Source organism: Oncorhynchus masou, chromosome 29 (genome assembly GCF_036934945.1).
Source record: "Oncorhynchus masou masou isolate Uvic2021 chromosome 29, UVic_Omas_1.1, whole genome shotgun sequence".
NCBI classification, from domain to species: Eukaryota; Metazoa; Chordata; class Actinopteri; order Salmoniformes; family Salmonidae; genus Oncorhynchus; species Oncorhynchus masou.
This window is the reverse complement of record NC_088240.1, coordinates 82,976,447-82,991,171: the sequence shown is the minus strand read 5'-3', so window position 1 is coordinate 82,991,171 and position 14,725 is coordinate 82,976,447. Positions and strand designations below refer to the sequence as shown.

General features: G+C 56.2%; 1 protein-coding gene across 4 annotated transcripts in view; it reads left to right on the top strand.

The window, feature by feature from the left end:
- stx17 (syntaxin 17) overlaps positions 1 to 14,653 on the top strand; it is a 28,710-nt gene extending 14,057 nt beyond the window's left edge. Inside the window, exons 7-9 of one of the 4 annotated variants that reach the window (XR_010452445.1) lie at positions 10,700 to 10,786; positions 12,858 to 13,160; positions 13,431 to 14,653. Coding sequence is in view for 2 of the 4 variants with exons in the window: in XM_064946584.1 (XP_064802656.1) it covers positions 10,700 to 10,786; positions 12,858 to 13,106 (336 nt within the window). In the remaining 2 variants the exon portion in view is untranslated. Of the gene's footprint in view, positions 1 to 10,699; positions 10,787 to 12,857 lie in introns of all 4 variants that reach the window. The other 3 variants (XR_010452444.1, XM_064946584.1, XM_064946585.1) reach the window with 3 other exon arrangements.
- The last annotated feature ends 72 nt before the right edge of the window (positions 14,654 to 14,725 follow it).

The following is a 14,725-nucleotide window of genomic DNA, read 5'->3' as shown; positions in this document are numbered from 1 at the left end:
AGGGAGGGGACTGTAACGGAGAGGAGGGAGGGAGGGGACTGTAAACGGAGAGGAGGGAGGGGACTGTAAACGGAGAGGAGGGAGGGGACTGTAATGGGGAGGAGGGAGGGAGGGGACTGTAACAGAGAGGATGGAGGGGACTGTAACGGAGAGGAGGGAGGGGACTGTAATGGAGAGGAGTGAGGGAGGGGACTGTAACGGAGAGGAGGGAGGGGACTGTAACGGAGAGGAGGGAGGGGACTGTAACGGAGAGGAGGGAGGGAGGGGACTGTAATGGAGAGGAGGGAGGGGACTGTAACGGAGAGGAGGGAGGGGACTGTAACGGAGAGGAGGGAGGGGACTGTAACGGAGAGGAGGGAGGGAGGGGACTGTAACGGAGAGGAGGGAGGGAGGGGACTGTAACGGAGAGGAGTGAGGGGACTAACGGAGAGGAGGGAGGGAGGGGACTGTAACGGAGAGGAGTGAGGGAGGGGACTGTAACGGAGAAGAATGAGGGAGGGGACTGTAACGGAGAGGAGTGAGGGAGGGGACTGCAATGGAGAGGAGGGAGGGGACTGTAACGGAGAGGAGTAAGGGAGGGGATTGTAACGGAGAGGAGGGAGGGGACTGTAACGGAGAGGAGGGAGGGAGGGGACTAACGGAGAGGAGGGAGGGAGGGGACTGTAACGGAGAGGAGGGAGGGAGGGGACTGTAACGGAGAGGAGGGAGGGGACTGTAACGGAGAGGAGTGAGGGAGGGGACTGTAACGGAGAGGAGGGAGGGAGGGGACTGTAACGGAGAGGAGGGAGGGAGGGGACTGTAACGGAGAGGAGTGAGGGAGGGGACTGTAACGGAGAGGAGGGAGGGAGGGGACTGTAACGGAGAGGAGGGAGGGAGGGGACTGTAACGGAGAGGAGGGAGGGAGGGAGGGGACTGTAACGGAGAGGAGGGAGGGAGGGGACTGTAACGGAGAGGAGGGAGGGAGGGGACTGTAACGGAGAGGAGGGAGGGAGGGGACTGTAACGGAGAGGAGTGAGGTAGGGGAATGTAACGGAGAGGAGTGAGGGGACTGTAACGGAGAGGAGGGAGGGGACTGTAACGGAGACGAGGGAGGGGACTGTAACGGAGAGGAGGGAGGGAGGGGACTGTAAACGGAGAGGAGGGAGGGGACTGTAAACGGAGAGGAGGGAGGGGACTGTAACGGAGAGGAGTGAGGGGACTGTAACGGAGACGAGGGAGGGGACTGTAACGGAGAGGAGGGAGGGAGGGGACTGTAAACAGAGAGGAGGGAGGGGACTGTAAACGGAGAGGAGGGAGGGGACTGTAATGGGGAGGAGGGAGGGAGGGAGGGGACTGTAACAGAGAGGAGGGAGGGGACTGTAACGGAGAGGAGGGAGGGGACTGTAATGGAGAGGAGTGAGGGAGGGGACTGTAACGGAGAGGAGGGAGGGGACTGTAACGGAGAGGAGTGAGGGAGGGCCATCACGGTTGACAACTCCATTGTTTCCTCCTCCCAGAGTGCTAAGAACCTTGGCGTGATCCTGGACAACACCCTGTCGTTCTCAACTAACATCAAGGCGGTGGCCCGTTCCTGTAGGTTCATGCTCTACAACATCCGCAGAGTACGACCCTGCCTCACACAGGAAGCGGCGCAGGTCCTAATCCAGGCACTTGTCATCTCCCGTCTGGATTACTGCAACTCGCTGTTGGCTGGGCTCCCTGCCTGTGCCATTAAACCCCTACAACTCATCCAGAACGCCGCAGCCCGTCTGGTGTTCAACCTTCCCAAGTTCTCTCACGTCACCCCGCTCCTCCGCTCTCTCCACTGGCTTCCAGTTGAAGCTCGCATCCGCTACAAGACCATGGTGCTTGCCTACGGAGCTGTGAGGGGAACGGCACCGCAGTACCTCCAGGCTCTGATCAGGCCCTACACCCAAGCAAGGGCACTGCGTTCATCCACCTCTGGCCTGCTCGCCTCCCTACCACTGAGGAAGTACAGTTCCCGCTCAGCCCAGTCAAAACTGTTCGCTGCTCTGGCCCCCCAATGGTGGAACAAACTCCCTCACGACGCCAGGACAGCGGAGTCAATCACCACCTTCCGGAGACACCTGAAACCCCACCTCTTCAAGGAATACCTAGGATAGGATAAAGCAATCCTTCTCACCCCCCCTTAAATGATTTAGATGCACTATTGTAAAGTGGCTGTTCCACTGATGTCAGAAGGTGAATTCACCAATTTGTAAGTCGCTCTGGATAAGAGCGTCTGCTAAATGACTTAAATGTAAATGTAATGTAAATGGAGGGGACTGTAACGGAGAGGAGGGAGGGGACTGTAACGGAGAGGAGGGAGGGGACTGTAACGGAGAGGAGGGAGGGAGGGGACTGTAACGGAGAGGAGGGAGGGAGGGGACTGTAACGGAGAGGAGGGAGGGGACTGTAACGGAGAGTAGTGAGGGAGGGGACTGTAACGGAGAGGAGTGAGGGAGGGGACTGTAACGGAGAGGAGGGAGGGAGGGAGGGGACTGTAACGGAGAAGAATGAGGGAGGGGACTGTAACGGAGAGGAGTGAGGGAGGGGACTGTAACGGAGAGGAGGGAGGGAGGGAGGGGACTGTAACGGAGAAGAATGAGGGAGGGGACTGTAACGGAGAGGAGTGAGGGAGGGGACTGTAACGGAGAGGAGGGAGGGAGGGAGGGAGGGGACTGTAACGGAGAAGAATGAGGGAGGGGACTGTAACGGAGAGGAGTGAGGGAGGGGACTGCAATGGAGAGGAGGGAGGGGACTGTAACGGAGAGGAGTACGGGAGGGGATTGTAACGGAGAGGAGGGAGGGGACTGTAACGGAGAGGAGGGAGGGAGGGGACTAACGGAGAGGAGGGAGGGAGGGGACTGTAACGGAGAGGAGGGAGGGAGGGAGGGGACTGTAACGGAGAAGAATGAGGGAGGGGACTGTAACGGAGAGGAGTGAGGGAGGGGACTGTAACGGAGAGGAGGGAGGGAGGGGAGGGGACTGTAACGGAGAAGAATGAGGGAGGGGACTGTAACGGAGAGGAGTGAGGGAGGGGACTGTAACGGAGAGGAGGGAGGGAGGGAGGGGACTGTAACGGAGAAGAATGAGGGGAGGGGACTGTAACGGAGAGGAGTGAGGGAGGGGACTGCAATGGAGAGGAGGGAGGGGACTGTAACGGAGAGGAGTAAGGGAGGGGATTGTAACGGAGAGGAGGGAGGGGACTGTAACGGAGAGGAGGGAGGGAGGGGACTAACGGAGAGGAGGGAGGGAGGGGACTGTAACGGAGAGGAGGGAGGGAGGGGACTGTAACGGAGAGGAGGGAGGGGACTGTAACGGAGAGGAGGGAGGGGACTGTAACGGAGGGAGGGGACTGTAACGGAGAGGAGTGAGGGAGGAGACTGTAACGGAGAGGAGGGAGGGAGGGGACTGTAACAGAGAGGAGGGAGGGAGGGAGGGGACTGTAACGTAGAGGACGGAGGGAGGGAGGGGACTGTAACGTAGAGGACGGAGGGAGGGAGGGGACTGTAACGGAGAGGAGGGAGGGAGGGGACTGTAACGGAGAGGAGGGAGGGAGGGTACTGTAACAGAGAGGAAGGAGGGAGGGGACTGTAACAGAGAAGAATGAGGGAGGGGCTTGTAACGGAGAGGAGTGAGGGGAGGGGACTGTAATGGAGAGGAGGTAGGGGACTGTAACGGAGAGGAGTAAGGGAGGGGATTGTAACGGAGAGGAGGGAGGGGACTGTAACGGAGAGGAGGGAGGGAGGGGACTGTAACGGAGAGGAGGGAGGGGACTGTAACAGAGGGAGGGAGGGGACTGTAACGGAGAGGAGGGAGGGAGGGGACTGTAACGGAGAGGAGGGAGGGAGGGGACTGTAACGGAGAGGAGGGAGGGAGGGGACTGTAACGGAGAGGAGGGAGGGAGGGGACTGTAACGTAGAGGACGGAGGGAGGGGCGGGGACTGTAACGGAGAGGAGGGAGGGAGGGAGGGACTGTAACGGAGAGGAGGGAGGGAGGGGACTGTAACGGAGACGAGGGAGGGGACTGTAACGGAGAGGAGGGAGGGGACTGTAAACGGTGAGGAGGGAGGGGACTGTAAATGGAGAGGAGGGAGGGGGCTGTAACGGAGAGGAGGGAGGGAGGGGACTGTGACGGAGAGAAGGGAGGGGACTGTGACGGAGAGGAGGGAGGGGACTGTAACGGGGAGGAGGGAGGGAGGGGACTGTAACGGGGAGGAGGTAGGGGAGGGGACTGTAACGGAGAGGAGGGAGGGTCTGTAACGGAGAGGAAGGAGGGAGGGGACTGTAAACGGAGAGGAGGGAGGGAGGGGACTGTAACGGAGAGGAGTGAGGGAGGGGACTGTAACGGAGAGGAGTGAGGGATGGGACTGTCACGGAGAGGAGTGAGGGAGGGGACTGTAACGGAGAGGAGGGAGGGAGGGGACTGTAACGGAGAGGAGGGAGGGAGGGGACTGTAACGGAGAGGAGTGAGGGAGGGGACTGTAACGGAGAGGAGTGAGGGAGGGGACTGTAACGGAGAGGAGTGAGGGAGGGGACTGTAACGGAGAGGAGGGAGGGAGGGGGCTGTAACGGAGGGAGGGAGGGGACTGTAACAGAGAGGAGTGAGGGAGGGGACTGTAACGGAGAGGAGTGAGGGGACTGTAACGGAGAGGAGGGAGGGAGGGGACTGTAAACGGAGAGGAGGGAGTGGACTGTAAACGGAGAGGAGGGAGGGGACTGTAACGGAGAGAAGAGAGGGGACTAATGGAGAGGAGGGAGGAAGGGGACTGAAACAGAGAGGAGGGAGGGGACTGTAACGGAGAGGAGGGAGGGGACTGTAATGGGGAGGAGGGAGGGAGGGGACTGTAACTGAGAGGAGGGAGGGAGGGGACTGTAACAGAGAGGAGGGAGGGGACTGTAACGGAGAGGAGGGAGGGGACTGTAATGGAGAGGAGTGAGGGAGGGGACTGTAACGGAGAGGAGTGAGGGAGGGGACTGTAATGGAGAGGAGGGAGGGGACTGTAACGGAGAGGAGTGAGGGAGGGGACTGTAACGGAGAGAAGGGAGGGGACTGTAACGGAGAGGAGGGAGGGAGGGGACTGTAACGGAGAGGAGGGAGGGAGGGGACTGTAACGGAGAGGAGGGAGGGGACTGTAACGGAGAGGAGTGAGGGGTCTAACGGAGAAGAGGGAGGGAGGGGACTGTAGCGGAGAGGAGTGAGGGAGGGGACTGTAACGGAGAGGAGGGAGGGGACTGTAACGGAGAGGAGTGAGGGGTCTAACGGAGAAGAGGGAGGGAGGGGACTGTAACGGAGAGGAGTGAGGGAGGGGACTGTAACGGAGAAGAATGAGGGAGGGGACTGTAACGGAGAGGAGTGAGGGAGGGGACTGTAATGGAGAGGAGGGAGGGAGGGAGGGGACTGTAACGGAGAAGAATGAGGGAGGGGACTGTAACGGAGAGGAGTGAGGGAGGGGACTGCAATGGAGAGGAGGGAGGGGACTGTAACGGAGAGGAGTAAGGGAGGGGATTGTAACGGAGAGGAGGGAGGGGACTGTAACGGGAGAGGAGGGAGGGAGGGGACTAACGGAGAGGAGGGAGGGAGGGGACTGTAACGGAGAGGAGGGAGGGAGGGAGGGGACTGTAACGGAGAAGAATGAGGGAGGGGACTGTAACGGAGAGGAGTGAGGGAGGGGACTGTAACGGAGAGGAGGGAGGGAGGGAGGGGACTGTAACGGAGAAGAATGAGTGAGGGGACTGTAACGGAGAGGAGTGAGGGAGGGGACTGTAACGGAGAGGAGGGAGGGAGGGAGGGGACTGTAACGGAGAAGAATGAGGGAGGGGACTGTAACGGAGAGGAGTGAGGGAGGGGACTGCAATGGAGAGGAGGGAGGGGACTGTAACGGAGAGGAGTAAGGGAGGGGATTGTAACGGAGAGGAGGGAGGGGACTGTAACGGAGAGGAGGGAGGGAGGGGACTAACGGAGAGGAGGGAGGGAGGGGACTGTAACGGAGAGGAGGGAGGGAGGGGACTGTAACGGAGAGGAGGGAGGGGACTGTAACGGAGAGGAGGGAGGGGACTGTAACGGAGAGGAGGGAGGGGACTGTAACGGAGAGGAGTGAGGGAGGAGACTGTAACGGAGAGGAGGGAGGGAGGGGACTGTAACAGAGAGGAGGGAGGGAGGGAGGGGACTGTAACGTAGAGGACGGAGGGAGGGAGGGGACTGTAACGTAGAGGACGGAGGGAGGGAGGGGACTGTAACGGAGAGGAGGGAGGGAGGGGACTGTAACGGAGAGGAGGGAGGGAGGGTACTGTAACAGAGAGGAAGGAGGGAGGGGACTGTAACAGAGAAGAATGAGGGAGGGGCTTGTAACGGAGAGGAGTGAGGGAGGGGACTGTAATGGAGAGGAGGTAGGGGACTGTAACGGAGAGGAGTAAGGGAGGGGATTGTAACGGAGAGGAGGGAGGGGACTGTAACGGAGAGGAGGGAGGGGACTGTAACGGAGAGGAGGGAGGGAGGGGACTGTAACGGAGAGGAGGGAGGGAGGGGACTGTAACAGAGGGAGGGAGGGGACTGTAACGGAGAGGAGGGAGGGAGGGGACTGTAACGGAGAGGAGGGAGGGAGGGGACTGTAACGGAGAGGAGGGAGGGAGGGGACTGTAACGGAGAGGAGGGAGGGAGGGGACTGTAACGTAGAGGACGGAGGGAGGGCGGGGACTGTAACGGAGAGGAGGGAGGGAGGGAGGGGACTGTAACGGAGAGGAGGGAGGGAGGGGACTGTAACGGAGACGAGGGAGGGGACTGTAACGGAGAGGAGGGAGGGGACTGTAAACGGTGAGGAGGGAGGGGACTGTAAATGGAGAGGAGGGAGGGGGCTGTAACGGAGAGGAGGGAGGGAGGGGACTGTAACGGAGAGAAGGGAGGGGACTGTGACGGAGAGGAGGGAGGGGACTGTAACGGGGAGGAGGGAGGGAGGGGACTGTAACGGGGAGGAGGTAGGGAGGGGACTGTAACGGAGAGGAGGGAGGGTCTGTAACGGAGAGGAAGGAGGGAGGGGACTGTAAACGGAGAGGAGGGAGGGAGGGGACTGTAACGGAGAGGAGTGAGGGAGGGGACTGTAACGGAGAGGAGTGAGGGAGGGGACTGTCACGGAGAGGAGTGAGGGAGGGGACTGTAACGGAGAGGAGGAAGGGAGGGGACTGTAACGGAGAGGAGGGAGGGAGGGGACTGTAACGGAGAGGAGGGAGGGAGGGGACTGTAACGGAGAGGAGTGAGGGAGGGGACTGTAACGGAGAGGAGTGAGGGAGGGGACTGTAACGGAGAGGAGGGAGGGAGGGGACTGTAACGGAGGGAGGGAGGGGACTGTAACAGAGAGGAGTGAGGGAGGGGACTGTAACGGAGAGGAGTGAGGGGACTGTAACGGAGAGGAGGGAGGGAGGGGACTGTAAACGGAGAGGAGGGAGTGGACTGTAAACGGAGAGGAGGGAGGGGACTGTAACGGAGAGAAGAGAGGGGACTGTAATGGAGAGGAGGGAGGGAGGGGACTGAAACAGAGAGGAGGGAGGGGACTGTAACGGAGAGGAGGGAGGGGACTGTAATGGGGAGGAGGGAGGGAGGGGACTGTAACTGAGAGGAGGGAGGGAGGGGACTGTAACAGAGAGGAGGGAGGGGACTGTAACGGAGAGGAGGGAGGGGACTGTAATGGAGAGGAGTGAGGGAGGGGACTGTAACGGAGAGGAGTGAGGGAGGGGACTGTAATGGAGAGGAGGGAGGGGACTGTAACGGAGAGGAGTGAGGGAGGGGACTGTAACGGAGAGAAGGGAGGGGACTGTAACGGAGAGGAGGGAGGGAGGGGACTGTAACGGAGAGGAGGGAGGGAGGGGACTGTAACGGAGAGGAGGGCGGGGACTGTAACGGAGAGGAGTAAGGGAGGGGATTGTAACGGAGAGGAGGGAGGGAGGGGACTGTAACGGAGAGGAGGGAGGGAGGGGACTGTAACGGAGAGGAGGGAGGGAGGGGACTGTAACGGAGAGGAGGGAGGGAGGGGACTGTAACGGAGGGAGGGAGGGGACTGTAACGGAGAGGAGTGAGGGAGGGGACTGTAACGGAGAAGAATGAGGGAGGGGACTGTAACGGAGAGGAGTGAGGGAGGGGACTGTAATGGAGAGGAGGGAGGGGACTGTAACGGAGAGGAGTAAGGGAGGGGATTGTAACGGAGAGGAGGGAGGGAGGGGACTGTAACGGAGAGGAGGGAGGGAGGGGACTGTAACGGAGAGGAGGGAGGGAGGGGACTGTAACGGAGAGGAGGGAGGGAGGGGACTGTAACGGAGGGAGGGAGGGGACTGTAACGGAGAGGAGGGAGGGAGGGTTCTGTAACGGAGAGGAGGGAGGGCGGGGACTGTAACGGAGAGGAGGGAGAGAGGGAGGGGACTGTAACGGAGAGGAGTGAGGGAGGGGACTGTAACGGAGAGGAGGGAGGGAGGGAGGGGACTGTAACAGAGAGGAGGGAGGGAGGGAGGGGACTGTAACGTAGAGGACGGAGGGAGGGAGGGGACTGTAACGGAGAGGAGGGAGGGAGGGGACTGTAACGGAGAGGAGTGAGGGAGGGGACTGTAACGGAGAAGAATGAGGGAGGGGACTGTAACGGAGAGGAGTGAGGGAGGGGACTGTAACGGAGAGGAGGGAGGGGACTGTAACGGAGAGGAGGGAGGGAGGGGACTGTAACGGAGAGGAGGGAGGGAGGGGACTGTAACGGAGAGGAGGGAGGGAGGGGACTGTAACGGAGAGGAGGGAGGGAGGGGACTGTAACGGAGAGGAGGGATGGAGGGGACTAACGGAGAGGAGGGAGGGAGGGGACTGTAATGGAGAGGAGGGAGGGAGGGGACTGTAACGGAGAGGAGGGAGGGAGGGGACTGTAACGGAGAGGAGGGAGGGAGGGGACTGTAACGGAGAGGAGGGAGTGAGGGGACTGTAACGGAGAGGAGGGAGGGAGGGGACTGTAACGGAGAGGAGGGAGGGGACTGTAAATGGAGAGGAGGGAGGGCGCTGTAACGGAGAGGAGGGAGGGAGGGGACTGTAACGGAGAGGAGGGAGGGGACTGTAACGGAGAGGAGGGAGGGGACTGTGACGGAGAGGAGGGAGGGGACTGTAACGGGGAGGAGGGAGGGGACTGTAACGGGGAGGAGTGAGGGAGGAGACTGTAGGGGAGGGGACTGTAGACTGCAGTAAGGGAGAGGGAGGGAGTTAGGGGGCAGTGAGGGAGAGGGAGGGAGTTAGGGGGCAGTGAGGGAGAGGGAGGGAGTTAGGGGGCAGTGAGCGAGAGGGAGGGAGTTAGGGGGCAGTGAGGGAGGGAGTTAGGGGGCAGAGAGGGAGAAGGAGGGAGTTAGGGGGCAGTGACAGAGAGGGAGGGAGTTAGGGGGCAGAGAGGGAGGGAGTTAGGGGACAGTGAGGGAGGGAGTTAGGGGGCAGTGAGGGAAAGGGAGGGAGTTAGGGGGCAGTGAGGGAGAGGGAGGGAGTTAGGGGGCAGTGAGGGAGGGAGTTAGGGGGCAGTGAGGGAGAGGGAGGGAGTTAAGGGGCAGAGAGGGAGGGAGTTAGGGGACAGTGACAGAGAGGGAGGGAGTTAGGGGGCAGTGATGGAGAGGGAGGGAGTTAGGGGGCAGTGAGGGAGAGGGAGGGAGTTAGGGGGCAGTAAGGGAGAGGGAGGGAGTTAGGGGGCAGTGACGGAGAGGGAGGGAGTTAGGGGGCAGTGAGGGAGGGAGTTAGGGGGCAGTGAGGGAGAGGGAGGGAGTTAGGGGGCAGTGAGGGAGTGAGTTAGGGGGCAGTGACGGAGAGGGAGGGAGTTAGGGGGCAGTGACGGAGAGGGAGGGAGTTAGGGGGCAGTGACGGAGAGGGAGGGAGTTAGGGGGCAGTGACGGAGAGGGAGGGAGTTAGGGGGCAGTGAGGGAGAGGGAGGGAGTTAGGGGGCAGTGAGGGAGGGAGTTAGGGGGCAGTGACGGAGAGGGAGGGAGTTAGGGGGCAGTGACGGAGAGGGAGGGAGTTAGGGGGCAGTGACGGAGAGGGAGGGAGTTAGGGGGCAGTGACGGAGAGGGAGGGAGTTAGGGGGCAGTGAGGGAGAGGGAGGGAGTTAGGGGGCAGTGAGGGAGGGAGTTAGGGGGCAGTGACGGAGAGGGAGGGAGTTAGGGGGCAGTGACGGAGAGGGAGGGAGTCAGGGGGCAGTAAGGGAGACGAGAGACTTAAAAAAGCTCACGATTGATCATAGTTATGACTGAAACCACTACAGAAAATGTATACCTGTTGTCTGAATATTGTCTATCCATATGTAATAAGTAGCTAATGTAAAAAGGTACCATGTCCATAAAATGCATATAGTATGTACATATAACAACAACAACTACAATAAGGAAGGAGAGAAGGATGGATGGTGTCCGGCACACAGGGAGAGGGACAGCTGCCACTCTGAATATTTCATGAGCTTCTCACAATAACCCCCAGACCCCTCCTGCCCCAATATAACCCCCCCCAAGACCCCTTCCTACCCCAATATAATCTCCCCAGACCCCCCCCTGCCCCAATATAATCTCCCCCTGACCCTACCTTTTCTACTTTACACCCGCATCACCCCCCACAGACAGACAGACACACACATCTGTGTTGCTGTGTCGAGAGGGACCAAGTCAGCGGTGTGTCTCCAGTGTATAAACCCTGTGTGTGTGTCAGTCCCAGCAGGAGAAGATTGACAGCATAGAGGAGAACGTCATCACAGCAGCAGCCAACGTGGAGGAGGGGACCAGGAGCCTCGGGAAGGTGCGTGTGAGCGTGTACACGTGTGTGTGTGTGTGTGTGTGGTGTTTGGGAGATCGATGGCACTTTGCCTCCCAGCCATTCTACAACGTTTGTCCCTATTGATCCAGCAGAATACGGAGGAAAGCTGCAATTAAAGAAATAGAGAGAATAGATGGAGAGAGGGGTTAAGTTGTACAGTGATGGAGGGAGGGGGTGAGTAGGGGGTGTTGTCAATGGAGAGTGCAAGGTGTGTGTGTGTGGGTGCAGGAGGCGAGGAGAGGTATGAAGGGCTATTTAATAGCTCTTCAGGAGCAGCGTTTGGCCTCCCACTGTTGGCTCAATACACACACACACACACACCCCCTCAGAATAAAGTCAGACTGACAGCTCAATACCCACAGACATATTACAAGCTCAGTGTGGTACGTTGTGTGAGTTCTATACGGCTGGACAGACACTCCGCGTACACACCCGTTTGAGTCTAGTTGCAGACAAAATATCACAATATTTAAAAATGTGGTTTATTTCAGCATAAATGTACCATCTCTCACCCCATGTTTTGATTGATAAATGGAACTTCAACTCAGTTCAACTCCCTTAATTGATGAAGTTGAAATGGGATTGAGCCCACATTGAGGTCCAGAATATTCTAGGGTATGGGTGTGGCTGTGCTGTTAAGGGATCCTGAGTGGCACAGCGTTCTAAGGCACTGCATCGCAGTGCTAAAGGCATCACTACAAACCCGGGTTCGATCCTGGACTGTATCACAACCGGCTGTGATCGGGAGTCCCATAGGGCAGCGCACAATTGGCCCAGCTTTGTCTGGGTTAGACGTTTTGGACTTGTTTTTCTGCTAGGCAACCCGAAGATCAAAGCCGAAGTCTACGCTCCTTTGTCGGTAATTGGTCAACAGTAGGGATTCTTCTATAAAGTCTTTGTTGTCATTCAATGAGAAATGACTAGTTTTCATGCACATGTTTTCATTAAGAAATACCTCACAAAACATCTTAGTTAGATGTAAAATTGCACAACTAAGATCCCCATGTCAAAATTAGTGACAGATTTATCTTAGATTAATTCTGACTATTTTGAGGAAGTGTATTCTGGCTACGGCATCTCTAAATGGACAAATAGTACTATTTCTGCTTTTTTTTCTAATTTTTCAGGTCTTTTAAGGGAGTATGTGTGCACACTCGATGGGCTAGGCGTCAGCCCAACTGAAACATGCTGAGGCCTTTAGAAGCAGTGTGTGTATGTAGAAGAGGTGTCAGACACATCAGTGTGTGTATATAGAAGAGGTGTCAGACACAGCAGTGTGTGTACATAGAAGAGGTGTCAGACACAGCAGTGTGTGTATATAGAAGAGGTGTCAGACACAGCAGTGTGTGTATATAGAAGAGGTGTCAGACACAGCAGTGTGTGTATATAGAAGAGGTGTCAGACACAGCAGTGTGTGTCATCTGTCATCAGGCCAGGTGCCATTACACACACCCCTGCTTTACCAACACCCTGTACTCTGAACTCTCAACTTACCTCTGGTTAATTAAAATGACCTTCGCTGCCATGAGGTGAGGGGGTGGGAGGGCGTTTGAACTGGAGCCATTGAACTGTTAATCTGTTAATCAACCGTGGGAGGGGGTAGTGTGTGTGTGGCTGAATGTTCAGAGGAGTCACTCATTTACAGCAATCAGTCTAAAGGAGCATCTTCCTCTCTGAAGATAACAGTATTAATAAACACACACACACACCTCATTTCTCCAATTTTAATAAATATGGGTAATTAAAGTGTACAGCTTTGATGATGATGGTGTGTGCGCATGTGTTGCTGTTTGTGTGTGTACATTTGTGTGTGTGTGTGATCATGAAAGGCCAGGTAGATCTGAAGACTTCTCGCTGACTGTGTGTCTTAGAACATCAAAGGAATGACCCCCCTGAGTGTGTGTGTGTGTGTGTTGATTTGTCCCAAGCAAAGTTTCTTCTTATTTCCTTGTCTTTTTAATTGAATTTAAGAATCTTTATTGGCATAAAAAGTGAAGAAACCTAGACTGTCAATGCATGTAGTGACTCGTCTATCCCTCTGTCCTCTCCGCAGGCGGTGGGCTACAGGCTGGCAGTGTTACCCGTGGCGGGGGCAGTGTTAGGGGGGGTGTTGGGTGGGCCGCTGGGCCTACTGGTGGGGTTCAAGGCAGCGGGGGTGGCGGCAGCGCTTGGAGGGGGGGCTCTGGGGTTTGCAGGGGGGAACCTGGTCCAGAAGAAACGCAGAGCGAGATTAGAGTCCCAGATGAACCAGCTCACTGCACCCCCTACGGAACCAGAACCACCGCTGGACAAGGACAAGTGACCTCTGATTGGTTGTGATGGGACCTCTGACCTCCAGAAGCTTACACTGGTCCAGGTACTGCCCAACTACATTGCAGACACATGCTAGACCTTAAATATCAGCTAACCACATCATATGATAGAGCAATCTGATGCCCGACTGCACAGTTGAAGTGGCGCACAACCATTGGTTGATGCAATGCAACGCCTGTGCATCTAGTCAGGTAGGAACTCAACCTAGAAATCCCTCAGACTAACTGGCTGTCCGCTCTAACAATCAGTTGTTTGACCAATAGATTTGCTCTCTTTACTGTGGTAATAAGGAACTCCTTCTCGCTGCCAATAGACGGAGGAGAGGTCTGTCAAGAGAGGCCTACTGTGAAGAGAAGCCTGCCACTGGGATCTACCACTTCCCAATCAATAAGACTTTTAAACATCGTAGAAGAGCCTTGTTGAGGACCTGAGTGTGAAAGGGAAGTGTGAATGCTGTGTTGAGTGTGATGTATGTATATATGCTGGGTCTGTTGGCTTTGTATTTAAAACTGTCAAGTAACTGTCCAGTGGTTCCAGATTTCTATTAAATATGACCTACACATTTTTACAATATAAATGAAATAGTTTTCCTTCCAAAATCTTTTAAAATATGTTAAAAAACAGCTTTTCCCTGTTGGAATGGTGTGGGCGTATACTGATCTTAAAAATATTCATGTGAGTAGACCGCTGATTGGCCAGATCATCCTCCTTAGGATGACAGCAAGTTGAGATACAAGTTTGTTTTTTGTTTTCTACAATTAATATTTTGCCCACAAATACAAGTATAGGATGAGTCAACATTATTTGGGTATGAGATTACAGAACGTTCACTGCACAGTTACTTTAAGTATATGATTATACATTATGAAAAGATGTGCATTATTAGTAGCAAACACTACAGCCTAGTTTTGTAACATAAGTCCTGCTGTTTGGTGCCTTTTAGTACAGACGGAGAGATGGTCGTTTTATTAAAGTCATGTTATTATACTGTTTCTTGGACAGACCGTCTTAACTACCCTCAGTCTTTATCAAATACACACTGTGCCAAAGCCAGACACTGCCTGGGTCGAGCAGTCACCCATCTCTCTAGTTTATGAACTTATTGATGTCTATCTGAGTCTGCTGCTCTGCTTAGAGTATACAGCTCATTAACAGAGGGAGGAGGGAGAGGGAGGTATAAACAGCAGTAAATGTCAAGACTGTGTCCTGGTCTGAACCCTGCTGGAGAGGAGAGGCCTGCTCCCTATGACAGACTGGAATGTGTCAATTTGAAAGACTGGGGAGCAGAGAATAAGAGTGAGTGATTGAGAAAGGTTAGGAGGATAAACACAGCTGTCCTGGGTGTACCAGGTAGAAAGTTGTGATGAGTGAGGCCAAAGTATCCCCTCTTAAAAGTGTCACGAGAGAAACGGGTCACGCCTGATGTCATCTACTACAACAGTGACCAACTAAATATGGATGCTCTTAATCTCTATGTGATGATTTACTGGGGTTTTATATTGCCAAAGAAAACCAATAAAATCTGCTTCTGATGAAGGAATTGTGTGTGTGTGTGGTGTGTGTGTGTGTGTATATATGTGTGTGTGTGTGTCAAGCGTCTTCTCTGTA